The sequence below is a fragment of the Equus quagga genome, chromosome 15, assembly GCF_021613505.1.
Source record: "Equus quagga isolate Etosha38 chromosome 15, UCLA_HA_Equagga_1.0, whole genome shotgun sequence".
Lineage (NCBI taxonomy): Eukaryota > Metazoa > Chordata > Mammalia > Perissodactyla > Equidae > Equus > Equus quagga.
In genome coordinates, this window is record NC_060281.1 from 28,131,900 (window position 1) to 28,158,740 (window position 26,841).

Below are 26,841 nucleotides of genomic sequence, written 5' to 3' on the forward strand. Positions count from 1 at the left end.
TGTCTTTTGTAACTCGGTTTGGTGTGCTGGCAGGCTAATGCCTTAGTCGCTATTGTTATCTCTTATTGATAATTAAAAAAAGGGTCAGTCCTGCCCAATGTAAGGATGGAGTGGGGGAGGAGTCAATAAATGATTCCTGCTATCCGGGAATAATTCCACCATTTTATTCCAGCTTCGTGTTTCCTGTAACACCAGATTTCAAAATTCTTCCTCAAATTATTTTAGAAGCCTGCTCCTTAGCTTTAGTGAGCTCCTCTCTGCTCATATTTCTGGGCAAGAAGATTGCCAGTTTCCATAACTACAGTGTCAATTCCAACCAGGTAAGAGGGCAGGCCTTTCTCTTTCCTCTGACCCTTAAGTCTTTGTTCTCCAATCTGAGCCTCTTGCTGATGGGAAGACTGGATTCTTCTGTAACCAGAGAGTCACTTGGACTATAATTTGAACTATAATTACCAAAGGATTTTTTGAGAAGTGTGGCATACTTAACTTTGAAGCCACTTGAATTAATGTGAGTGTTATTCACATATCCTAGAACGGATATGGTATAGGGAAGCAGGAAGATAACATATGGCTTCATGTTGTCAAGCCAGCAGAGTCTCTCTCCTCTTAATTTTATCTTCCTTTCCACCAAGTCCTTAGACGTCAACCACATACTGAGGTGCAATAAGAAATACTACGGAATATCAAAATCAGGCTACTAATATAAGCTGGTCTCTCAGAAATAGTCTTTAATTTTTTTTTAAATCTCCAACTATTCTGAGTTTGGCCCTTTCCCTAGAACTCAAAAGGGAACTATGGAAACAAGAGGTGTCCCTCTTGGACTTCTGGGCTAGTATAGAAGGAAGGGAGAAAAATAGTACTATGTTTCTCTCTGTCATTTTAAGTCTTAGTGATCACGCGAAACAGAATAATAAGGCAAAAGTCTCATTTTTCTCACTTTGAAAAAGTGCTTTCCTTTTGTGATCACTAGCTAAAAATGAAGATTCAACTTAATCCAGAAATCAGATTTGCCATCCTTTTGTTCTTTCTAAGAATATTTCAGTGTTGTCTGAAGTGATGTAAACAACTCTATCTTCATAATAAGAAATAGACAGACCTTTAGTTCAAACTCAAATCAGCATTCTTCACCAAACAGTGGGCCTAAAGTGACTGCCATTTTTTTACAGGATTTAATAGCCATCGGCCTTTGCAATGTCGTCAGTTCATTTTTCAGATCTTGTGTGTTTACTGGTGCTGTAATCAGGACTATTATCCAGGATAAATCTGGAGGAAGACAACAGGTGTGTTGAAATAGAATTTGATCTCTAATATATAAAGATATTTATGTCTATTCATCTGTATATTCGTAGAAGAGGATTATATTCATTTAATGTTGCTATTTTAACGTTATGCTTGTTGGGGAAGATCTCTTGGAAGAATTTGGATTTCAGGCTTGCCTTAATTTTGCTTAGATTTTGTCTTAAAAGCTATTTGTCAATGTGGAACTTGAAAGTCATTTTCAATAGAAATATTATTCTATGTGAGATGTTTCTGTCTATTAGACCACAAAAACCTATTTTCCATGTAACACACCTAAAAGATAATATTTCAGGTAAACTAACCATCACCTATTAACATTTTTTCCTCTGGAGAGATCTATTCTCAGTCCTAGTCTGGGAAAGCAATAATACTACTCTCTCCATCCTGGAAGCAGAACTAGAACTTTCCTGGCTTCCTCAAAGAGCTTGGCAAGAGGCTTTCATGATAGAGAGTAAGGTATTTGTCTAGATGAGCCTGGGGAATTTATGACCACTCTACCTTTGATAAGAGAAAATTACCTAGGTCAGGCTCTCTTCAGGTATTCCGAATTAGTAAACTAAAGGTACGAGTGGGTGGGAGGGGAGAGGGAAGGGAGAGTGATGGTAGAGAATGATCTAAAGGCAACTCTGTCTCATTGCGGGCATGAGATTTTGTAAGTCCATGTTCACGGGTTTTGAACTGACTAGATAGAATTTACAAGTTGACGACATGGGAAGTGTCCCATCTGAGCTATGTCGCTCAGTGAAGAACTATCAGAATGGAAACTGGAGTAAGTCCAGGCACTGTGTCAGGGTTCAGAAGGTGGAGAAACAGCAATAGAGGTCAAGGACAAGGTTAAGCCGCAGAAGCAGAGTAGGAAGATACAGCCATGGCCAGAAACTGAAGTGTCAGAAGAATGGACACTAAATTTTAATGGGGAAAGATAAAGTGTCACAGTCCATGGGTAAATACAGGTAAAATATAAGGTGAAAGCTAATAAAAGTCAGAAGGTTAGGCAGGGGTGCGAGTATGGGTCTAGAGTAAGAACATACCATATCATTCTATGTGGACTGAGTTTTGTTGTCATTGAGCTTCTGCCAGACACACTGGCCTTTAAAAAGATGTAGCTCTTTTCCACTACTCCTTGACAGAAAGAAGGAAGTTGGGTTATTTTAAAAGGAAGGATGTTCTATGCAAGTGTGCAAAAACTTTGAAATCAAAATGAGAGGCCTTTAGGATAAGAAGAAATGGAAATGGCAATTCCAGACACTAGTTCCCACTAACTTTTGACAGCACACTTTGTTTATTCAGTAGGTAAGCATAACGTAAATTTGAGGAGAAAAGATGTACACAGAAAAAACTAAATCACAGTGCAAGTAAAATTAAGTGCAGAATAAGTACAATAAATAAAAAGTGCCATAATATGGCAAGAAGGAGAATGATGGAGGAAGTGGGACTTAGATGCGTTATTGAAAGAGTGTTAGGATGTGTGTAGATGCAGGAAAGGAAGAAGGGCTTCACTTCCGCCTGGGAGTGGCCTTTAGCCTGCCCACAAAGTGCCTGCCTCAAAGGCAGCCTGTGACTCTCATTCGGTTTTCTGCTGCTGCATTGCTCTCCCATGCAGCATCCTCCCCTACCAATGATGTCTCTCTCTGCGGTGCGGTGACCCTTCACAGGGAGGCATGTCCCTAGGGATGCTGGTTAGCCCTTCCCTGAGACCCCGATTTGCCCAGTGCAAATTGCTGGTTCAAGCAGAGAATGCTGCTGGCCCCGGGCCCTGCACGTTGGAGCTGCCCAGCCTCCATGCTGAGCTTCTGATGTGCACTGGCGAAGGCCTCTGAGACTCATTCAGCCTTCTTTAACCCACAGCAGTGAGGTGTTCTCTCCACCCCGCCTCTCTGGGGACTTTTGATTCACTCTGCCTGAGAACACCTCCACTTCTTCAAAGTTCCTTAGGACTATAGCAAAGCGAAGCTCAGGGGCTGGCTCTGAAGCTCTCAAACAGGACCTGCCACCAAGGGCTGCTTTATTATCTTTCTTATCTGGCATAAATAGAAACTGTGTGGATGTGTCTGGATCTCACTTTAATTTTTCCCTGTCTAGAACCCACTCGTCTGAACTGGTTGCAGCAAAACCCATTGCCCCTTCCAGCCGTGGCCTGGGCCTGAGGTGTTGGCAGGCCCGTGGCAGAGGGGATATAAAGAGCCCCAGGCCTGTGGCCAATTGGGCTGTCCCCCACTCCATCTTCCTGCTTCTCCAGTTCTGACCACTGTGCTTCCCTGTTCTCCATGATTGGGTTCCTTTCCTTGATCTCTGCTTTCCAAGGACTGACCTTCTTGCCTTATTCCCAGACTCCCAGAAATGCTTAAAAAAATGAGTTACTATAAAAGAAAGAAATGTGTTCCCTTTAGAGGAAACATATGGGACAGTAGAAAGAGCCTGGATTTGGACCCGGCTGCTCAGGTGGTTGAAACCTGATTCAGCGGTTCCTAGATGTGTGACCTTGGGCAAGTTACTCTTGCTTTCTGAGGCTCCAGTCCTCATCTGTAAAATGGGGCCAGGATAAGCTTTCAGTTGTGAGAATTAAATTAGATGATCATAGTGCCCATCATAGTGCCTGTCACCTAAGATGTTCAAAACTCATAGCTTCTACCCCAGGTGCCCTGGCCAGCGTTTGGCAATCTACTCTCCTACTTCACAGAACCCAGTACTAATGGAGTAATTGCTGTCTGAGAGTCTGCATGTGGATAGTGTCTGTGGCTTGTGGGAACTCATGTTACCTTTAACCCCTGGAGAGAAGGCAGAGTCAGTCTTTGTTCAAGAAAGCCTCGAAAAAGGATGGAAAAGCAGAGCAGAGCAAAAACAGAGATGTGAAATTCTACATGCTTGCTGTCTGTAGACCCTCTTGAGGCGCTGGGTCTGAGATGCTGAGTCATCAAGCATCGGCCTAAGGCACGGTACCACGGAGGATGGACCCCGATCCCAAAGCCCACTCCTTTGCCTGTGCAGCAAAGGGGGACATGCAATTATTGGCAGGCCTCCCAACCCTCTCTGAGCAGCAAATTTTATGGGATTCGTGGTCATTTTAATCTAGGTTTTATACAGCTTATTTTGGCATCTGCTTGTCTTTGCTTCCTTAAAAATAATCAGAAGAATTTTGGAGGAAAGAAGTAGCAGGAAGGAAAAGTCCTGATATCTTTCCCTGTGCTAATTAAAGTAGTTTTTAGGTTTTTTCTATAGTACCAACAGACTGCCTGAAGCTGGACCCTTAAATTAGGTCCAGCAACAGGCTGGTAGGTACATCGGCTGGAGGAGCTTATGGCCTCAGTTGCACAGTGTATAAAGCTTTCGCCTTTAGAACTTCCTGAGTTTCCGTTGTAGTGACCCATTTTCCTGAATCTTTCTTCCTACACTTTTCCCACGTGGCTCAACTTTTCCATGTCAGGTTGCTCACGTTAGCTGTGAATCAGCTGGGATGGGGAAGGAAGGAAGTAGGACGTTGATCTCATTGCTATTATCTTCAGTGATGCATTTATACGGCAAACAGCAGTGAGCGGTGAGAAGGAACCCAGTAGAAAGTTATTTTTTTTCCACGCCTAAGTAATACAGAGAAAAATTAGAGAATCATTGCTGACTGGTCATTTAATGGTTCAGATGTGAGGGATTCCCTCAGTTCTTGCTGGTCAACGCCATCATTTTGATTTGCGATTATAGTTTTATTTCTCCCATCCCCCATCACAGTGGAGAATTACACTGCTTTATATTTTTTATTATTAGGGGCATAAACAATGGAAATTTATTTATTTATCTATTTTTATTTTTGTTTTTTTAAAGATTGGCACCTGAGCTAACAGCTGTTGCCAATCTTTTTTTGTTTGTTTGTTTTTCTTCTTCTCCTCCAATCCCCCCAGTGCATAGTTGTATATTTTAGTTGTGGGTCCTTCTAGTTGTGGCATGTGGGACGCCACCTCAGCAAGGCCTGACGAGTGGTGCCATGTCCGCGCCCAGGATCCGAATCAGTGAAACCCTGGGCCACCGAAGGGGAGTGTGCGAACTTAACCACTTGGCCACAGGGCCGGCCCCTGGAAACTTACTGATAGAGGATATAATGAGTTCACGACTATGTCCAGAGAGCCTTGAGATTGCAAAGGGAACTATGTTTCTTAGCTTTCTGCCTGTATTTGCCAACCAGAATCTCTGATTACCAAGTCACACGGAGCCCAGAGTAGTCAACCCAGCTGGGGTGGGATTAAGAGCTGCTATGGACAGCACTGCTATCTGCAGCCCTGACTCCTGTTTGTAACTTTTTTTTGATGGGAATGCAGCAGAGAGGAACTGAAATAGGTAAATCAGAAGTGATTATCCATGTACTTTTAAGATGAAGCACCAGTGAAGCCGGTAGGTGGGAAGCTATCCAAGCTCCAAACAGGAGAGTGAGGGGTGAGATATTTACTGATACCGGAAGTGGAACGGTTGGATTTTAGTGCTGATGGTGACGAGTCTCCTAGGGCTTTTCCAAACTGTATGAGGAAGGGTTCAAGTTAGGAGGGCATGCGAGCTGGATTTTAGGAGACTTCAGATTCATAGCACAAAGCTATGACAATAAAGATGCAAATACCCAAGACAATTTGGAACTTTCCAGAAAGCATTCTTGTGTTCATTCAACAAGTATTCATTGAACACCTAGTATATGTTTAGCACTTTGACAAGACCTGAAAATGTCAGTTCGACAAAAGGCATTTATACTGGATGGTTACACTCAACTCCTTTTAAGACAAAAATGGCATGCTTCTCACTAAGCAGAAGGCTTCAGTTGCAGACAGGGACTAATACATTCCTGATGGTCTCTCTCCAACCGGCTCTGTCTCCTCAGTTTGCATCTCTGATAGGCGCAGGTGTGATGCTGCTCCTGATGGTGAAGGTGGCACCCTTTTTCTACAAACTGCCAAACGTAAGTAGAACTGATCAAATAAATAAGTCAAGAAAGACCAGATCTCCAGATTGCCTCTTGGTGGGGCATCTCTGAGGAGAAGTGCATTCAGCTTGTCCCCACGGCTGTCCCAGCCTATCTCTAGCCCCTTTCCTTTAAAATAATAATGTCTACCTCTCAGGATTGGGAGTTAAAGAAGATAATGTATATAATACATGGAGAAAAATGTTGAGCTAGTAATAAGTGCTCAAGAAACATTAGTTATTATTGTTATTATTCTCATTCTCATTAATCTTCTTTTTATTGCTTAAGCTATAAAGTAAGCCTTATAAGAAAAGATTCAGTTACAGATGACCAAAATAGACTTCAGATGCCAGAACGCCCATTCCCAACACAGGCTTAGAAACTCATTGTGCATTCATGCCATCTGTTTTCCTAAACTGTTTCCAGAAGGCCTTGTTCTGCATTCATGTGAACTCATTCCCCCTGTCGCTGCCACACTGCCTCTTGGTTAGTTCACAGCACTAGAAGGCAGGGTCTGAAAGTTGAGTCCTAACTCTGTGTTCAGCGAGGATGCCTCTGTATACTTATGTGCTCTTTCTTCCCTTTGTGTGAGACTGATGACCCTGTATTTAGAGATGCCAGGTGCATTGATTACTGGCATCAATTTGTTCAAAGTTACAATGTGGATCAATTCTCCGTGACTATAATTTCCTTTTAAATTTCCTTAATGTTCCCTTTAGCCATTTTTAGATAGTCCTAAGGGAGGTGGGAGGAGGTTTTATTCCTGGTACAGCAGCTTGGTGACACCCTGAGGTGGCAGTCTGTGAAGCTGGAGTGGCTGTAAACGTTATCTGCATCCTTTTGAACACCTCCATCCCACCCGGTGAAGGTCAGGTTTCAGCACAGCAGACCACCTCAAGGCTGTTACCGCCTTCTCCTCTTGTGATTCAGGGACTTTGGAACTCAGCCATGGAATCTATGCGTGGAGGGTGGGATTAAGCTTGTGTTCACGACACAAGCTATCCTCTGATTCCCAGCAGAAGTCATCTCCAGAATTTAGTCTATATAGTACCTTTGGTGCTATAACTCTCAGAGTTTATTTTAGGAGGGCCACTTGATAATTTACTTCGAATAGGGATATACTTTCTTTATGGCTAAAAGAATAAGAATTTTTAAAAATTCGAAACAAATAAAAATCTGTCAGAATTCACTGAAGGGTAGTCTTAAAAGTAGGTAGTACTCCTTTATTATAAATGTTGGGGACAGAACAGCCCTTGCTTTTGGCTAACCATGTTATATCACATTATTTTTACAGCATCTAGTTAGGATGTTTCTGGGTGAGAAAATGTGAACACGATCTGATCAGCAGAATATCTGAATTATCATAACAATGGGTCTCTCTGAGTATTAAACTATAAATGATTCCTTCCTTCCTTGAAAGACTGTGGATAGCTTGTTGCAAAATCCTTATTGGAGCAATTGGTGGAGCATCGTGGCTAGGATCTCAACTAGTTAGCAAGGAGACCAACCCACATTTTTAAAACACACGATACAGAATAGCATATTCAATATGTGTGAAAAAAATATACAGAACATGCCAAAATGTTAACAATGGTTATCTCTTGGATGAGGCAAATTATACCTAAGCTTAATTCTTCTTTACACATGAGCATGTTTTACCTTAATATTCAGAAAGGTAAAACTTTTACTGTGTATTGTTTTATGAAAAGACTTGTTTCCCCTCATACACCCTGCTTCAAGCCAACAATGTTGCAAAAACCCTATGAGGTTGGGCTTCTTTTCCTTCCCACCATGTCCCCCTGCAAATTGCAAAGTCTGGAGATCCTCCCGTGGGAAGAAGGTGAATATGGGAAACAAGTCATTTCCGCTGACTTCCTCTTTGCTCTTCCCTCCTCTAGTGACCTGTTGAGACCAACTGGTCACTGAAGAGCCTCCGAAAACCAGAGCAAGCTTGGACTAGCCATTCCTGGTGGCAGGATCAGCTCTAATTCCAAGGCAGAGTATACAGAGGAGAGGCAGGCCAGGAAAATGCTGAGAAACGTGAAGCCGATGCAGGGACTTCAGGAACACCAGAAAATGTTTCTGAAAGTAGGTTAGATTCTACTTTGAGGCCCTGAAGAGTTTTACATCTGTATGAGCACAGATCTTCATTTTCTCATATTTAAGAAACATCCTTTCCATTAGAAAAGTGGACATGCTTATTTTTAAAACTTTGGAAAATTCGTAGTAGATAAAAGTGTCATCCACAATCACAAATAAACCACTATTAACATTTTGGCAAATATCTAACCAACATTATTTTCTATGAATAGGTATTACTTTGCATAGTTGTGGCCTAACTGTACACACAATTTTATGTTCTTGTTTTTATTTAATATATAGCATGATACTCCATTGTATAACTGATTTAATCATTTTCTTATTATTGAGAAATTAGGTTGTCTGAATTTTGGTTACTATAAATAACACAACAATGAGTAATTTTGTACATCTACCTTTCTCTACATTTAGGACAGACTTCTAAAATAGAACAAAATTTGTGTGGGAAAGCATATCAGCATTTCTTAGAATATTGCTGAATTATTTTCCAAAAGGGCAAGATCTTTTTACACTCAAAAACTATATATATGGGATGTTTTCCATGTTTCAGATTTGTCTATTTAATTTGACGGACAAAAAAAAAAATAGTTCCTCATTGTTGAAATAACTATAGTGTCTCATGATTAGACTGGAACAAAAGTCCAATTGAAACTATTTTAGAGTTTCTGTAAGTGGAAGCTCCCTTAATTTGCCATCCCATCTGAGAACGGTTTCTAGGAACATAGAAATGTCAAGCAAACTAGACAAAGCAAGGCCCAGAAGCCGGAGGTGCCAGTTCACCATGGGTCTGTCCCATACATCAAAGGTGACAACACTGGAACAGAGGGGCCTGGATGACTGTAACCTTTCACTATTCCTCCTCGCGCTCTGTAAGTAATAAATAAGGTGAATATAAAAGGGGCTTGTTGTAGCTTTACTGGCCAAATCAGTCAGGCCTTGGCCTTGACCTCACCTTGTCTTGTGTGTTTGATAAATTATTATGGAGGAGAGCAGAGAAGAACGTGGAGAATACTTATTTGATTAGACCATGAGTTGAAGCTTGGACATGGTATTTTTGTGAAATATCAATGCACGATATCTCTGAGTGCCAAGGCTGACTAACCTTTTGTGGTTCCTTTGTGGAGATTTGGGAGTTGTACCCTTGAAGGGAAAATGAAGCAGAGTTTCTCTTTTCCCCACAGGCTGTGCTGGCTGGTATTATTCTGAGCAACCTCCTACCATACCTTGACACCATTTACAACCTACCTGATCTGTGGAGGCAGAACCAATATGACTGTGTGAGTGTAGATGCGCTGGCCGAGGTAGGGAAGGATAGAGGGGAAGGTTGGAGAGACAGAAAGAGAGCAAACAAAAAGAGATCAGCCACGGATATGAAGGACGCTAGCAATTCTTTGATGCCTAGTACTCTACTTTTGCTTTAAAAAAAGGGAGTCAAGGTTTTTGGTGCATGGAAATACCGAGACCTTTCCCAAATATGCAAAATTAAATTAAAAGGTATTAAGTAAGTGGCTACAGATACATACAAATCTATGAAAAAGAGTTTGCCATATGTTGCATATGTGAATAAATTTTAATCCAGTTTATGTAAATACACTCCAGGATAGGAGACACAAATCCTAATAAGAGAAAGAGGTGTCTTGCCAGGCAGAATAAGCGATGGAGCACCCTCCTTCTCTCTAGAGCACAAAACTAGGGGACAGAGAGGGGAAACAGCAAGAAATAAAGGATAGGGGATGTAACACAGTGAGAGCAGGACCCAGTAGAGGCAAAGAGATGCGAAAGGGGATAAGTTTTTGGATCTTTGTCCCTGAGGAGCTAAGAGGGTATGTGGCCCAGGGCATAGGTAGAGCTTCTAGTCCTGGGAGGAGGGATAGACTTCCAACAGGACTGGAGTGAATGAGGCGAAGTTGAGTGCAGACACTAACAAGTGGCCGGTGGAGGGGGAAGTAAATATTTAAGGGAGTTTCAGCCTATCTTCTCTGTGAAGATGAAAGTCAAGTCACCTGCTGACGGTGATGGACAAGGTGGTGGAGTCAGGCTTGAAAAGAAAGTTAAAGATCCTCAGTAACTATTGTAGGTCTTAAAATAGCAACTACCATTTGGTGTGTTCTGGGTTGTTTTACAAATGGTATTTCTAATCTCAACAAAGACTGTAAAGTAGATATTATTATCCACATTTTGCACATGAGGAAACTGAAGTTTCAAGAGAGAACTGAAGAGAGAAGTGATCAAGGATGCATAAAAGAATTGCCAGGCAGCCTTGGGACCCAATCATTTGTGATGGCATCTGTCCACGTGGCTGTGGAATTTGTTCTCTAAATCCCAGGTCTCGGGAGGGAGAGGGTGAAGGTTAGTTGATGGGACTGGCGATGTTCTCAGCTCTGCTTGTTATCATGGTCTTCCTTTTCCCTTTTCCATAAGATTATTTGGATGGTGACGTTCACATCTGCCATTTTCCTGGGACTGGACGTTGGGCTTCTTGTTTCAGTAGCTTTTGCCTTCTTCGTCATCACCGTTCAGTCACACAGGTACTTTGTCGCAGGTAATAGGAGGTTGGCCATGGCAAGGTAGGGCAACTGTGACCTAAAGGCAAACGCATTTCCTTTCAGAACTAAGATTCTCCTCCTGGGTCAGATCCCTAACACCAACATTTATAGAAGCATCAATGACTATCGGGAGGTAAGAATCTAAGTCAGTCCCACTCCTTTGCCCGAAGGATGGGGTGGACCAGGCCTGCTGCTTAGTTCTTCTACAAAATCCCTTTGCTGTTGTTTGCTGCACTACAGATACACAATTACAAAGGCGGGGAAAGTGATGCACAAGGGTAGAGCCGGGTAACTTCCGTAGGTAAATCCTTAGAGAATAGCAGCCAGCTAAGGATAATTTAGAAATGTACTTTAGGGGGAGGAAGGCCAAGAAAAAGAGAGGAGTGAGGAAATGGAGGGGAAAAGAAGAAAGCAGGGGATGAAAATGGGAGGAAGGAATTTGCTAGTCCTTGCCTCTTACAGAGAAGAATACAGATTCTCCAGGAGGTTCTAAAGATTTTTTTTTCTCACTCCAAAAGGAGCTGAGAAATTTCCCTCATCTGGACATTTGTCTTGCAGGTTATGAACATTCCTGGAGTGAAAATCTTCCAGTGCTGCAACTCCATCACCTACGTCAATGTTCACGAACTCAAGCAGAAGCTGTTAAAAGAGGTAATGGCTTTCCTCCCCCTGCTTTTCCTCACCTGCTCCCCACCTCTCCCCCAGGACCCCTCTCCTCCACTGTTCCCCCTCTGCATGAGACCCCTCTCATGTCTTTCAGGTTGAAATGGTGAGGGTGCCTCTCAAAGAAGAAGAAGTTTTCGGCCTGTTTAATCAGAGTGAAGATAACTCACAGGAAGAAAAGATGTGTCGCTGTCACTGCAACTGTGATGAACCGGAGCCCCCGCCCAGGGTTAGAAACACCTTTTCTGCATTTTTCTTTACATTTTATAAACAAGAACACAGTAGTTTTTTTGTTTGTTTTTCAAAAAAAAGAAAGGCAAGAAAATCCAATCCCCCTCAGGGAATTTGAATCTTAGATGTATCAAGGGTACTTGGAAACCAAAGGTTTCTGCTCAGAAATGAAGACACAGGTTTTCCTTTGAGGTTCAGATCTTGACCTGAAAGTAGACAGGAGGAGATGTTCGGACTCTTGCAAGAGTCCCTACTCAATGGCCAGCGACCTATCTGAGCACAAGGAGTTTGCCTATGGAGGGTGTCAGTAATTTCCCAGCTGGACCTATTTCCCTGACTTTCAGCTGCCTGGCTTTAGAGTTCTGAAAATAAGTGACTTAAAGACTGTGTCCTAATTCCAGCTAAGGCAGGGTCAAGGTGGCTGGGGGTCTCAAGGACCTGCCGGCGTCTCCCAATGTCTGCCTGTGACCAAGGAACTGACGGCGGAGGGTGGAGGGCGGATAAGCACAGGCGGGGAGTCTATCTGAAGGTTATTTTAGCTGATGAGTTACAAAGCATTCACTATTTCCAACTCGGACTTGGTTGAAATGTTCCCTGTCCCCAGAGCAAGGCTGCTCGTTCCCAGCTTTGGGGCCTTTCACCCAGTCTCTAGCTACACCCTCTTAGAGGGGCAGCTCTATCTCCACACGCACACGGAGGTTTCTCCCCACACACAAACACCTCCCATGCCCCTCTTCACGTAGGCACCTGCAGACACCGAGCGCCCACGCTCGTTCCCATCACCCTAATGGAGCGTAGGTTCTACTGAGTTCTCCGAAAATACCCACTTCCCTGCCAAGGGGACAGAAGCAAGGCTGTGTCTAATTTTTGTTTTGAATACACACTGCACTGAGTATTGTAGAGGCTCTTTACAGGACATCAGCAAATACTCTTGAGAGCAGAATAGGATCATCTACTATTTATTGAGCTCCTACTGCGTGCCAGAGCTATGACACTATGAAAAAGGAAAAAGAATTTTTAAGGGTGTTTGTCTTCAGGTAGCTCTTTTTCATTGTGGCAAAAAAGGTATAACATAATATTTACCATTTTGACCGGTTTTTTTTTGTTTCTTTGTTTTTTGAGGAAGATCAGCTCTGAGCTAACTGCTGCCAATCCTCCTCTTTTTGCTGAGGAAGACTGGCCCTGAGCTAACATCCGTGCCCATCTTCCTCTACTTTATATATGGGATGCCTACCACAGCATGGCTTGCCAAGCGGTGCCATGTCCGCACCCAGGATCCGAACTGGCGAACCCTGGGCCGCCAAAGGGGAACTTAACCGCTGCGCCACCGGCCAGCCCCTTAACTTTCTCAGCTTGCAAAACTGGAGCTCTGTACCCATTAAACAACAGCCCCCCCCATTCCCTCCTCCCCCACCCCTAGCCACCACCATTCCACTTTCCGTTTCTACGAATTTGACATCCATATACCTCATCTGAGAGGAATCAGACGGTATTTGTCTATTTGTGATATTTATTTCTCTTAGCATAATGTCCTCAAGGTTCATCCAGGTTGTTCTTTAAAAAAATGTTTTTTCATGGAAAATTTTGAACACATACAAAAGTAGAAACAAATATAATGAGCCTCTATGTACTTGCCGTCCACTTTAAGATTTATCAATTCATACATAATCTTATTTCATCCATACCCCCACCCACCAATAGCTCCTCAAAATCACGTGATTATTTTGAAGCAGTTTATAAGAGTTTTAAATCCAGCTAGGGAGACAACTCTCTATTAATTTGACATGTAAGGATATTATTGTATTTTATCAATCCTAAGATATACATTTTTTTCCCATCTCTTAAATGTGGATACATTGTGCAATTGATGGCATGTCATAGTTTAATTTGCAGGATTTTTTTCCTTCTTGATAGTGCAAAAAGTAGTAGCACATCTTAAAATTGATAAAATAGATAGTAGACCATACCACACAGTATATCATTATGTTCTAAATTGTGTATTTAGATTCTTACAACTCTAAGACTTCAGGTGAAGAGACTTCAGGCATGAGCTCAAAAAGTCAGAGAAACGTCATGGTAGCAGTGGACTTAAGCTGAGCAGGAGAGAGAAATTTGGGTTTATGTCAGGTTGAATAAAAGGACTCCCAGTCCATGGATAGGCCTGGACAAAGACACTGAGGTAGACATAAGTATTGGGTCCTCAAAGTAAGAGGCTTGGCCTCCAAAGCAAGTTCACGCAGGCACGGCATGAGTAGCTGGGAAAGCCCTTCAAAGACAAGAGTAGAGTACATGGAGGAGGCATAAGAGAGGCTCTCAGAGGTGTCCTTCTGTCTGAAGGACTTTGCATCTCCCCACCACTGAGCTATCCTGAGCTATACTGAGATAGTCCTCAGCTATCCCCCAAAGGCCTGGCCTCAGTGACCTTCGAGCCTTAGGGAACACCTCTCTCCTTTAAACTGTAATATTATCTGTCTACATCATTTTTTTTTTTTTTTGCTGTATAATATATACTATCATGTATAGTTTTTATCTTTACTCTGTTTTTTGTTTTTTGGGTTTTTTTTTTGCTTAGGAAGATTGGCCCTAAGCTAACATCTGAGCCAATCTTCCTCTATTTTGTATGTGGGATGCCACCATAGCATGGCTTGATGAGTGGTGTGTAGGTCCACGCCCAGGATTCGAACCCATGAACCCCAGGCCACCAAAGTGAATTTAACCACTATGCCACTGGGTGGCCTCCTATATCTTTACCTTTTTTTAAAATTTATTTCACAAGCAACATTATTAGAACAACAGATTTTAAAAAAAAAACACCCCAATCATACCACTCTAGCAAATGAACTCTTTCATTTTCCTATGTGCCTTATCGTTCTTGTTCATAAATGTTGGTTTTTATCCCCTGAATGGACACATGGCCTCTCCCCAGGTAGAAATGGTCCCTGTGACTGCAGAGTCAGCATTCACATCTTGCATGCTGTTGCACTCCTGGTGCTTGGTACCGTCCTTTAGCTATGTCAGGCACTCCAAGCCTATTAGGAGGATGAAAGGAATGAAAGGTAAAGACAGCCCTGCTCAAGTAATTTTTGTCTCCTTAAGGAAGTCTGACAGAGACTGTTTCACTCAGAAAAGGAGGTGTTGAGAAAAGGGACTGATGGAAGAGATACTTCAAGCAAAGTATTAGTAGGCACTGGAGACTAACTAGAACCCAGGGATGAGAGAAAGGAATAAATCAAAGATGATTTTAAGTCTGGCTCACTAAGACAATGATGATGTCACTGATGCACATAGGGAAGTTGGGAGGGGGATGCTGTGAGTGGTGAGGGGAAGGAAAGCTGAATGTGGTTTTAGTCAGGAGCTTGAAGTGACAATGAGATATCCAAGTAAAAAATGTATAGTACCTGGTCTGTAGAGAAGCTTCCTAAGAGGGAGGGAAGTGAGTGAGTAGATAGAAACAGCGTAGTTGCAAGTACTTCCAACCCTTGTGTGAGTCTTCTCACGGTCCTCCCCTAACTCTGTTGTCCCAGGTTGTTTACACAGAACGATATGAAAGTAAACGGGACCGCGACTCATCCTCCATTAACCTGATCCGCTGCTCACGTTTGGAGAGCACAGACATGAGCCAAACTGTGTCCAACGAACAAGTACCCTACGCAGCGTCTTCCGTGTCTCACAGAAACCAAGGGCAAAACCATGAGGACGTGGAGAATGCTTGGCTTCCTCACAACCCCTCTAGAAACAGCTCAATGCCTAATGCTGCTGAAAGTCAGGTCAGGAACAGATCGCTCATCCCTTGCTCAGACACGTCTCTTCTCCCCATGACCCACACCATCATCCTGGATTTCTCCATGGTGCATTTTGTGGATTCACAGGCTTCAGTCGTGTTAAGACAGGTGAGTACAGGGGAGGCTTTTACGCGAGCTCTGATCCCCTTCTTCCCCCCCGCCCCCACTAGCTCTGATCCTGACTGAGTCCTGTTAGTCACTGATCAGCTGCTATGTGACTCCAAGGCCACTAGAAACTGGGACACTGAAGATAGTTTCAGGTCAACCAGAATAAAAAGAAAATGAACCAATTCTGCTTTGTTGGACTGGGGTTGGTTTCCTAAGCCTGGCACATTATTTCTCAAGGAACGAAAAATAGGAACCTCTTAACACCATTGAAACAGCAATCTGTGCTACACCCAGCAACTCCCAGTATATTCTGAGAGTTAGCTGTAAATCTATTCAAGGAATGGGTCCAAATGCTCAGAAAAAAAGCTCACCAAGAATTCTCCACTGTTCAGCTGCTCTGAGCTGGGCATTGCAGAAGCACTCAGATTTGAAGAAGTCGTGATGAAATGACACCCCGAGCCTGAGGCTGCCCGATAAGGACCTATAGGCATTTCCCCAGTTCCCCCTTCATTGCCTGCATCTTTGGGTGAAAAGGGCAGGAAGATTTTTTCCTTCAAAAGCTGTGTCCGAATCCGGGCTTCTCTCCCACTCTCTGGTTTTTCTAACAGTTTTCATTTCTGTCCTTCTTATACAATATAGACAGTCTAAATGCACAACTAACCATATTGGTTTTATTGCTTTAATGTCTCATAAGTACAACATCTTTTTTTCAGCCGGCTTATCTCAGTTTACAACCCTCTATCTCACTCTTGCTCCTGTGGGCGATGGCTCAGGTTTAAACATCCTGGACACTCTCCTCCTGCCTCTGATGGCACCCACCTTTTTTTGAGCTTTGCTCCTTTGGCTGATTTTCCTTCTTTCATCCTCAGATCCTATTTTATCATCCCTTCTTGTTTCTAACGAAATACAGTTCCCGCTTAAGTGAGTCCAGCTCCTCTTTGGTCTGAGGCAATAGGAAGAATCCTAGCTGGTCCAGGGATGTGTGCTCTGTCCTGCTTTACTGCTGACCACTGTCTATCTCACCGGAGGCAACTCACTAAATTGCGCTGGGTCTTGGTTTCCTCATCTATAGAATGAGAGGCTTGGAAGAGATCAACGTTAACGGCTTTCCCATCTGAGACCCTTTTTCCCACCCCATTTCCACACTCAAGTATCCTTGATAACCTCTGGTCTTTTGGGCTTTTTCATCTTCGAACGTTCTCCTGGGCAGTGTTCTCTTCTCCCAGTCTTGCACAGGGGTTGTTAACTTTAGATTTCACTCAAGCTATGCTATTGAATGCCTCCTACATGCCACATTTATATACACTATCTCATTTCATGCTCACAATAGCCCTGAGGGACAAGCCACATTTCCCCCTGAGAGTCCTAGACTCGTAGCTAGTAAGTGGCCTGTCCAGCATTGGAACTTAAAGCCTCTGACTGTCTATCACCCTATCCATGCTCTATGGTATGGCTAAGCCATCCTCTCCTCCTCTCTGCTCTCTTGCCTTCCTTTTTTGTGGCGGCACCATATGTTCTGGTCCTCGGCATGAGTCATCCACACCTGGCGTATGCTGATGACTTTCTGCTCCAGCCCCAAAACGGAGGCTATGTCAGATACCTCTAGTTTACAGCCTTCAGAGAATCATGGTGCACTTAAAATTTACACTTAAAAAAGACAGTTTTCTTCATTCCTTTTGTAATTGTTCTATAACGCCTCATTGGAGGAAATCATCAGGCTCTGTTTACTTCATAATTGAAAACTTAAACTTACTAAGAAAAATCCCAGCAATCGTTCTTCTTAGAGACAATCACTCAATTTAAGCTTCTTCCCAATTCATAGGATTCCACTCTCCCATCACTTGTCATTTAGAGTTTGTCCATTTGGGCTCTTTACCAAATGACTTTATGATTTACCATATAATCAAGAGAGACTTTCTTGTTTCCTCTTGATAGTGAAAGAAGCAGAGGCTGTCTGTTTTGTTTCTTTTGACATTGTAACTTAGCGCTCAGGGTTACAGTCTATTTAATTTTAGAGTATTAAGGTTAATATTGACTTGCTTTGAATTGAACATTAAGATTTATTGTCCCAGAGCATGTATAGTGGCTGAAGTAAACTTGAGGTCAGTATCTGATGTTTATTAATCTGATACTAAGTCTCTGATGTTTTACTAAAGGCAAATGCAACTTTGTAGGGAAGCTCTGAATATGACCCTCAGGGTTCCTGAATTCCATTCCCTCCTGTATCACTTGCCCATCTCGGGGCCACGTTTTGCCCCCTCTGCTCAGTGAACTCCAGGGAGAAGGGGATCACGTGCAAACTCTAAGCAGTAATACCAATATCTGGCTGTTCCTGAGGCGGCTGCAGTGTTCCCATCACACCTGTGCCTTTCTCTATCTAGCCCTGTCCTCACACAAACATTATCTCTTTATGCGAACTGGTTCCCCACTTGAGACCATGGGCAACCCTCCCTCTCACTCCCCACCCCACATGAGACTGTCTGATTCTCTTTTGTATTCCCAGCACTTTAGACATTTCCTAGCATACAGAAGTCCACTCATCAAATGTTTATAGAGCTGAAAAGAAATGCAAAGGTACATATACCCCAGAAAAGTGAATGGCCGAAGGGGTTCTAATACTCAGCTAATTAGAAGACCCTTTCCTGGTGGGTATGAAGATCTCTTAACACTGATTTACTCTTTCTCCGCAGATGTGCAATGCTTTCCAAAACGCCTACATTTTGGTGCTCATAGCAGGGTGTCACTGTGAGTACCCTTCACCCTAGGAGAGGGCTATGTTTTGCACCCTGGGGGCTCTCCTCCCTAGGTGTCTTACCCTGTGTGTGTTCTGGGTTTGGTTTGTAGCTTCTGTTGTCAGGGCATTTGAGAGGAATGATTTCTTTGACGCTGGCATCACCAAGGCCCAGCTGTTTCTCACCGTCCACGACGCTGTGCTGTTTGCCCTGCCAAGGAGCTTTCCAGAGTCCTCCGAGTTAAGCGTGGATGAGTCTGAGACAGTGATACAGGAAACCTACTCAGAAACAGACAAGGTTGGATGATGTGAGGCATCAGGGTTGGGGGTCAGGGGAGGGGTGCGGGGTGGCGGGGGTGGAGACACCCAATCAGATAGAGATGAGCAACATCTAGGAAAGGTTTTTGAGTATGGCTGTGCCAGACTTTGAGATGTTGAAATGCTCCCTTACTGGTTGGTAAATAGCAGTGCACCTGAGTCCCAGGTTCCCCCACTGCTACGGCGTCTGGACCATCCAGGACCCTCTCCCAACTGAAGCGAGGGTTCCCCAACCCAGCAGAGGCCTCAAGGATCCTTTTACAGCAACCATGGTTAATACCAGTCCCATGCCAACTACTAAATATTTTAAATATCTTCCCTAGCTATACCTTTAGAATCCACTCACACCCTACACCTTGGGATGAATAATAAATCTGATGAACTAGTAAAAGTCTGCCAGTCTAACACTTTGGCTATTATTTACATTGTGAGTAATAGGAAACATACTCAGCCTGACCAAATACAAAGGGGAATGATAGAGAAGCCAGAATTTTTAGCCATTTACTAATACTAAGCAAAGACCTGGGCCTACTTCAGGGTGTTCAATCAGTCTCTATGCAGGTGAAATGTTTCCCACCAAAAAGGAAATTAAAACACAGATGGGCACCAAAATATTATCTACTGACTGGAAATTATTTTTTAATTAAACCCCTGATTCTTTGACTTACTACATTTCAACCATGTTTGAATTTTTTATGACAAGAAAAGTATTCCCAGAGTAATGTGTTTTTAAAAACTTTAAGAAGTAAAAAATATCCAAGCTTGTAAAATATGGTCTTTTTCTATCTCTTTTTTTTTTTTTAACTTTTTGTTGAGATTATGATAGTTTTCAACCTTGTGAAATTTCAGTTGTACATTATTGTTAGTCATGTTGTAGGTGCACCACTTCACCCTTTGTGCCCTCCCCCCAACCCCTTTTCCCTTGGTAACCACCAATCAGTTCTCTTTGTCTCTCTGTTTAACTTTCACCTATGAGTGGAGTCATACAGATTTCGTCTTTCTCCACCTGGTTTATTTCACCTAACATAATACCTTCAAGGTCCATCCATGTTGTTGTGAATGGGACGATTTTATCTTTTTTAATGGCTGAGTAGTATTCCATTATATATATATATACCATATCTTATTTATCCAATCATCAGTTGATGGGCTTTTAGGTTGCTTCCACGTCTTGGCTATTGTAAATAATGCTTCGATGAACATAGGGGTGCATGGGACTTCTGGAATTGCTGATTTCAAGTTCTTTGGATAGATACCCAGTAGTGGGATGGCTGGGTCATAAGGTATTTCTATTTTTAATTTTTGGAGACTCTTTCTATCTCTTTTTTTAACTAACATATTACCAAGTTTTTCCCTTGCTTTGTTGAGAGTTCTCACATGTTATGTGCCTCTGCCTATCCAGAACAACTTTTTCCTCAATAGCTAATTTGAACATATTTTCTCTATTCTGCTCTATCGTCCACTCCCATTTATAAAAGCATAGAGTCACAAAACCTTTAAACTGGAAGAAACCTCCGAGCTTCTTAGATCCATCCCCACCTGCAGCAAGAATTCTCTTGTCAACATCTCTGACCAGAGGTCCTCCTACTTATGCTTGGAGACTTCCAGTGGTTCTCAAACTTTAGTATGCATCAGAATCACCAAATTATGCTGTTGAAACACAGACTTCTGGGCCCCTCTGGGCCCCAATCCCCTGCATTTCTGATTCAGTGGGTCTGGGTTGGGGCCTGAGAACTTGCATTGCTAACAAGTTACCAGGTAATGTTGATGCTACTGGTACAGGAACCATACTTTTAGGTTCAGCATGCATCCTTCACTATCAAAGTCTAATGTGCCCGGTAATCTTTGGGTGTGTGCCAGACATTGTATTTGGAAAATATTTATAGAAATAACTTGAGACCCAGGATGATATTTTTCTTCCGGACAGAATTTGATTGTTTTGCCAGTCGCAATATAGGGTCACTTTGATCTGATTTCAGGACTTGAGGTCCTCTAGGCCATCCAGTTAACCCAAAGCCCAGATGCAGTCTATGGGAAGGGTTACCATAGCCCCTCCTTTGGCAGACCCTGGAATCCAATTTTGGCAACCTAAGCCCTTAAGGTTGTCAAAAGCACTGCTCAGCTTATATGTGCCACTTCTGGATCATCAAATACCCTCTACAGAAGTGGCCCCAAATGCCAGACTCACCTCTCTAGATTTCTACTTTTTGCCAAATCTTGGCCTGGTAGTTCTTCACAATTTTGTTAGATTTATGATTCCTCCAAGCAGAAATTTTAAAATATTTTACCCCGCTCTTCTAGTGGTCCTCAGCAGGAGGGTTGGTCTGAATTGTGTAGTCTGCCTTTACTATAAGTGGAAGTTTCTCTATTTGATTTATAATTATGACACACTTGACATATTTGCTTTTATGTATTACGTAGTCTTTCCTATATTAATCTTTCTTTTTCTTATTTTCCATTTGGTCTTTGTTTAGAATGTCATTCTCACTTAGGAAATAAATAAATACTAATTTATATCTTCTTCTAGATTTTTATTTTTTTTTTAATATATTATACTCTTTTTTTTCTTTTTTTTAAAGGTTGGCACCTGAGCTAACAACTGTTGCCAATCTTTGTTTTTTTAATTGCTTTTTTCTCCCAAATCTCCCCAGTACATAGTTGTATATTTTAGTTGTGGGTCCTTCCAGTTGTGGCATGTGGGACACCGCCTCAGCATGGCTTGACAAGCGGTGCCATGTCCACGCCCAGGATCCAAATCAGTGAAACCCTGGGCCACTGAAGCGGAGTATGCGAACTTAACCACTCAGCCATGGGGCTGGCCCCTATTATACTCTTTAATCTAGTTAGAATGTACTTCAGTGTACAGTGTTGACGAGTAATCTTTATTTTTTATCTATATAGCTAACCATCTGAGCTATCCCATCTATTGAATAAGCCTCCCTTCCTCCACTGATTTGAGATGCTGTTTTCACAAAATATTATATTCCTATGAAAACTAAAGTCTACTTCTTGCTTAGTTTTTGGTTTCATTGTTCTGAGTGACTTTAGTATCACACTGTTTTAATTACTACTACTTTATAATACCTTTTAACACTAGTTAAGATGTCCTGTGTCATCAGTGCTCTATTTCAAAATTTGCTAAGTCATTCTCAACAATTTACTCTACCAAACAAACTTTTGAATCTTTCATCATCACCTCCGCCCAAAAACACCTGTTGGAATTCTCATTAGAATAGGATTAAAAATAGAAAATAATTTGAGAGTTGATATCTTTACAGTGTTTGTTCTTCCTATCCAGGAACATGGGCCGTCTCTACATTTATTCAGTCTTTTAATTTTATTTATTTATTTATCTATTACATTAAATCTTTGCATTTAATCCTTGTTGCATTAAACTGATTCCACAGCTCATGGTGTCAATCACGATGCCTGTATTTCCTCCATTGCAGAGGATATTTCTGACCCAGTCATTTCATTTATCTTTTCTTTCTACGTTCTTGTAGATTCTTAATATGATATTCAGACTTTTTAAATGTTGCTTTCATAGTAGGGTTTTGTGACTTTCTTCATGTAGACAAATCCTAGATACTTTATGCTTTATGTTTTACATTTGCATTGCTTTTTAAAATGAATCTTCTTTTTCATTATATTTTCTAACTGGCAATTGCTAGCATATAGAAGACCTATTGATTTTTATTTAATTATTTGGCCACCTTTGTGAATTCTTTTACTAGTCATAAGAAGTTTTATTGTTAATTCTCTTGAGTTTTCTAGGTAGAAAAATATTTTCTACAAATAATATAAATCTCTTATTTTTCAATTGTTAGAATTCTTATTTCAGTATCATATATTATGGCATTAGCTAGACCTCCCAGAACAATTTAAGTAACAGTGGTGAGTCTTGTCTTACTCCTGAATTTAATGAGAAAAGCTTCTTATGTATCTCCATTAAGACTAGTGGTGACAGTTGGCTTAAGACAGACATTATATTTACTATGTTTTTTAAAAGTATTTTCCTAGTTTATTAACATCCTTATCAGGACTTATATTAAGACTTGATATTGAGTATGTCAATTTTTTTTCTAGCATTTAAGCTAGGGAAGACTAGGAGAGGAGCAAGTTCTATTTCAGATGTATTAAATTCAAGATGCCTATTAAACATCCAAGTGCAGATGTCAAGAATGGAAGTGGATATACGAACCAGCAGATTGGGGAAGGGTTATAACCAAAAAGTCATTGGCACATAGATGGTAATGAAAATTATGGGACTAATTGCCTATGGGGGGAGTGTAGATGGAGAAGAGAAGGGTCCCAGGATCAAACCATGGGGCAAGTCAACATTTAGAAGCCCAGAAGAAGTTCAGGAGACAACAAAGAGACCAGGAAGGAAGGAGGAAAAGCAAGAGAGTGTCATATGGTGGAAGAGAAGACAATGTTTCAGGAAAGGCCAAAGTTGTTGATTCTGCGGAATGCTGCTGTAAGGCTGATTCACCAAGCCTGCGGCCATTTGCCGAGTGACAGGCTCAGTGCTTGGTACTGAGGAGATCAAGAACCAGGCACTGCCTTACCGCAAGGAGCTTAGAGTCTAAAGGGGAGATAGATTTGTAAATAAATAAGGCACTACATTAGTGGCACTATGATAGAGGTGTGAATGAGGTACAGTTGGGACACAAAGGAAGCTAAGATTCTGGGTGGTCATCTTTGATCTGAATCTGGAATAAGGAATAAGTGTATGTGGCCAAGATGGAGAAGGACAAGGCAGGCACAGGGAGTAGCATGAGCAAAGGTAAATAGTCAAACATCTTTGGTTAATTTTATGGCTAGAGCAAAGGGTGGGGACTACAGATGGAGATAAAGCTAAAGAAGATGGCAAGAGGCCAGGCCATGAGGGCCTTCCATGCCCTGCCAAGGATTACATTGGGGGTTGGAAAGACAAGTAAGATCAAGAAGAAAAGATGTTTCAGAATGCTGCCAAGACCACTGCTGTTTAAATGGTAGACCATGAAATCCAGGCTAGCTAGAAAAGCCAGAGAAATCAGAAGTTATGGATTGATCAAGCCTGAAGAATAGTGAGTAACTGAGGAATCAGAGGGTGTAAAGAAGCTAAAAAGCAGATTTAGGCCAGAAATATTTTCTACTTTGCCAGGAACTCATGATTTCTGGTAACTTAACTCCTGTTATATTCTGAAACGCCTTGACTGTTCAAGAGGTAAATTTTATTGGAAATTTTAACCCATCTAATTGCATGTATTTCAGAATGGAGACTCAAGACATAAATTGAGCAACAATCTTCTAGAAATCCCCAAAAAGATGGGTACAGCCTTCACCGCAAAGCAGGAGCCAACACCAGAGGAGGACTCAGACCTAGCCATGGAGCTGGAGCCCACACCAGAGTCAGAACGAGAGACTGGACTGCATCTAGAGCTGAACCTTGATCGTGAGTTGGAGCCCGAGTCAGAGCTGGAGCCTGAATCTGAGCTGCAGCCAGAGCTGGAGCCGGAGCCTGAGCTGGAGCCAGAGCTGGAGCCCATGCCCGAGCACAAATTCAGATCAAGGGTTCACACTTACCCTCGGCAGCAGTACTGGCCTCTGTATGAGTCTTTGCCTCCCGACTCCCCAACTCAGACTCAGCCTAGTCAGCGGACAGTGGACAGGAGACGTCACTATATGAATTCATATTCACCCCAGGGCCATGACACTGAGGATCCCTAGGAGATGAACTGGGAATAAGGGGTCAAACTCCCCAGGCAAATCTTCCCCACCCAAATGAGGTCACTTGGTCAGGAGATCTAGACTAGTTACGATCCAGCAGTACTCGCTTTGGGACTCATCCACTGGCTGGCCTTCCTCCTTGCTCAGCCCTGGGATCTCACTCCCAAATCACAATCCTAAACACCAAGAGTTATCTCTGAATTCCCTATCCAGGTTCACCTCATTGCACCTTCAGGAGGTATTCTAGTGAAGGATTTCCTTCTCTGCGTACTCCACACCTCTGGGTTTTCTGTCAGACCATCTCTAACTTACTCCTCTCATCTCTGTTCCCCTTCCTCCAAAGAGATGAAGTTCAAATAAAATATATGACTCTAGTTACATTTGGACACTCCCTGCATCTTCTTCCCTTCTCTGTATTCGTATGCCTAAGGAAATGTTGGGAGGGAGAAATTCCAGAAGTTGGTGTACATGGTGCAGAAGAGATAAGCAAGGAAAAGAAAAACTGGGGGTGAAAATTTGCATTTTACATGCAAGGTATCTTCACTATACTGATGGTGGAAATGGAGGAAATAGGCAGGTTAAGCTAAGCCAGCCTATGAGGCTGGTAGTACAAAGAACAGTTGGGCTGAAAGCACTTTTGTCACCACCCCGAGGTCAGGATCTTATCTTGCCATTGTTTCAGAAGGCCAATCAGCTGCACCAACTGATGAGAATGTTAGCTCTATAGAACGCTCCCTGGTCTTCAGCTTCACATTCACCATTGCTTCTTTCTTACAAGTTTTTAAGATACAGACAATCTAAAACTGTACTCTCGGTGGACCAAATTTAGTTAAAATCTGGGAGAGACACAAACCACTTAGAAGTTGGAAAAGTCAATCATTGCAAGTTTGGTCCCACTCCATTCAAAAAATTTCCCCTCTTCCATTAAAACAATACCTAGTATTAAGCTACAACCAGAAGGGAAATATAGACCCCTGGGTAAAGGTGAATGAAATCCTGAATTTTATATTCCACTCAATAAACAAGATTCCCCTTGCTTAGGTACTCACTTTCTCTCATCTGTCAGATGAAAGAAATCCCTGTTAAAATATAGGTGTCAGGGCCGGCCCCGTGGCCAAGTGGTGAAAGTTCAGCATGCTCCACTTCAGCGGCCCAGGTTCCTGAGTTTGGACCCTGCACGTGGACCTACTCCACTTACCAGCCATGCTGTGGAGGCATCCCACATACAAAATAGAGGAAGACTGGCACAGATGTTAGCTCAGGGGAATCTTCCTCACACACACACACAAAAAGAGGAAGACTGGCACAGATGTTAGCTCAGGGCCAATCTTCCTCACACACACACACACACAAAATATATATAGGTTTATCTTAATCACAGAGATAGCATGTGTATTCACTCACTCTACAAACGTTTACTAAGCATCTGCTACATACATAGCACACCAAACTGGGGGGTAGATCAAACAGTATTATCCCTACTTTACACACACGTAAACTGGGACTCCGATAAGTTTTGTAACTAGCCCAAGGTCATATACAATTGTACCCTAAAAGAGGTGGGGGCCCAAGTCACAAGCTTTATTTGTTCATGTTTACTCAAAACATTTATTGAACTCCTATTATGTCTCAGGCATGTCCCAGGTGCTGAAGATACAAGATGAGCAGAATAGATAACAAAAATAATTATAAATTGTGATAAGTACTTTGAAGGTAAAATACAGGAATCTCCGAGGGCATACATCAGGAGGACCTGAACCCATCTTGAGTGTCAAGGAAATCCTTCCTATGGCAATGACATATGACTCGGCATCTTAAGGATGAGTAGCAGTTAGGCTTAAAGCAAGTTCCAATGATTGCCAGGAGGGCAGAGCGAAATGGGGGACCAAGAGTGGTGGCCCCGGGAGTAGAGAAGTTGGATACCCAGGGACACAGCCAGATGGAGCCTAAGGGTAATTACCATGGCACCAAGGGCTCAACCAGAACTGAGTCAAACCAGGAATGAATTGTCAGGGTGACAAGGACAAGCACAGAAATGCATCAAAACCAAAAAATCATTTCACATTTAAAACAGGAAACTAGGAAGCACATGGAGAGCCCAGTTTCTGTGCCCTCTTGCTCCAGCTCCCTTCTATCCTAGCATTTCCGTCAAAGGCAGGTCTTTAAACATAGAATCAATAACTTCTGACACTTGGGCAGCCAGTGGTAGGGTTTAGACTTTGGTCCTTTCTGCTACAACTGCAACATAGCCAAGTCTTGTCTTTGATGTATGGCCTCAGAAAGACCAACCAGATGCTTAGACTACAGTCTATTTTTAAAGAATATTCTGCTATAAACCCATAGCATCCAGCCCTTCCAAAAGTAATACAATAAATAAAAATGGTTAATTGATTGTAAATAGTGCAGTATTAAAGAAAG

At 42.3% G+C, this 26,841-nt stretch overlaps 1 protein-coding gene across 1 annotated transcript in view; it reads left to right on the forward strand.

Moving 5' to 3' along the window:
- Positions 1 to 24,423, forward strand: part of SLC26A8 (solute carrier family 26 member 8) — a 62,224-nt gene extending 37,801 nt beyond the window's left edge. Inside the window, exons 8-19 of the mRNA XM_046639850.1 lie at positions 173 to 320; positions 1,167 to 1,280; positions 6,152 to 6,229; positions 9,514 to 9,609; positions 10,754 to 10,860; positions 10,942 to 11,011; positions 11,437 to 11,529; positions 11,639 to 11,770; positions 15,297 to 15,662; positions 18,353 to 18,407; positions 18,507 to 18,691; positions 23,968 to 24,423. Of these exons, the coding sequence (XP_046495806.1) occupies positions 173 to 320; positions 1,167 to 1,280; positions 6,152 to 6,229; positions 9,514 to 9,609; positions 10,754 to 10,860; positions 10,942 to 11,011; positions 11,437 to 11,529; positions 11,639 to 11,770; positions 15,297 to 15,662; positions 18,353 to 18,407; positions 18,507 to 18,691; positions 23,968 to 24,423 (1,900 nt within the window). The remainder of the gene's footprint in view (positions 1 to 172; positions 321 to 1,166; positions 1,281 to 6,151; positions 6,230 to 9,513; positions 9,610 to 10,753; positions 10,861 to 10,941; positions 11,012 to 11,436; positions 11,530 to 11,638; positions 11,771 to 15,296; positions 15,663 to 18,352; positions 18,408 to 18,506; positions 18,692 to 23,967) is intronic.
- The last annotated feature ends 2,418 nt before the right edge of the window (positions 24,424 to 26,841 follow it).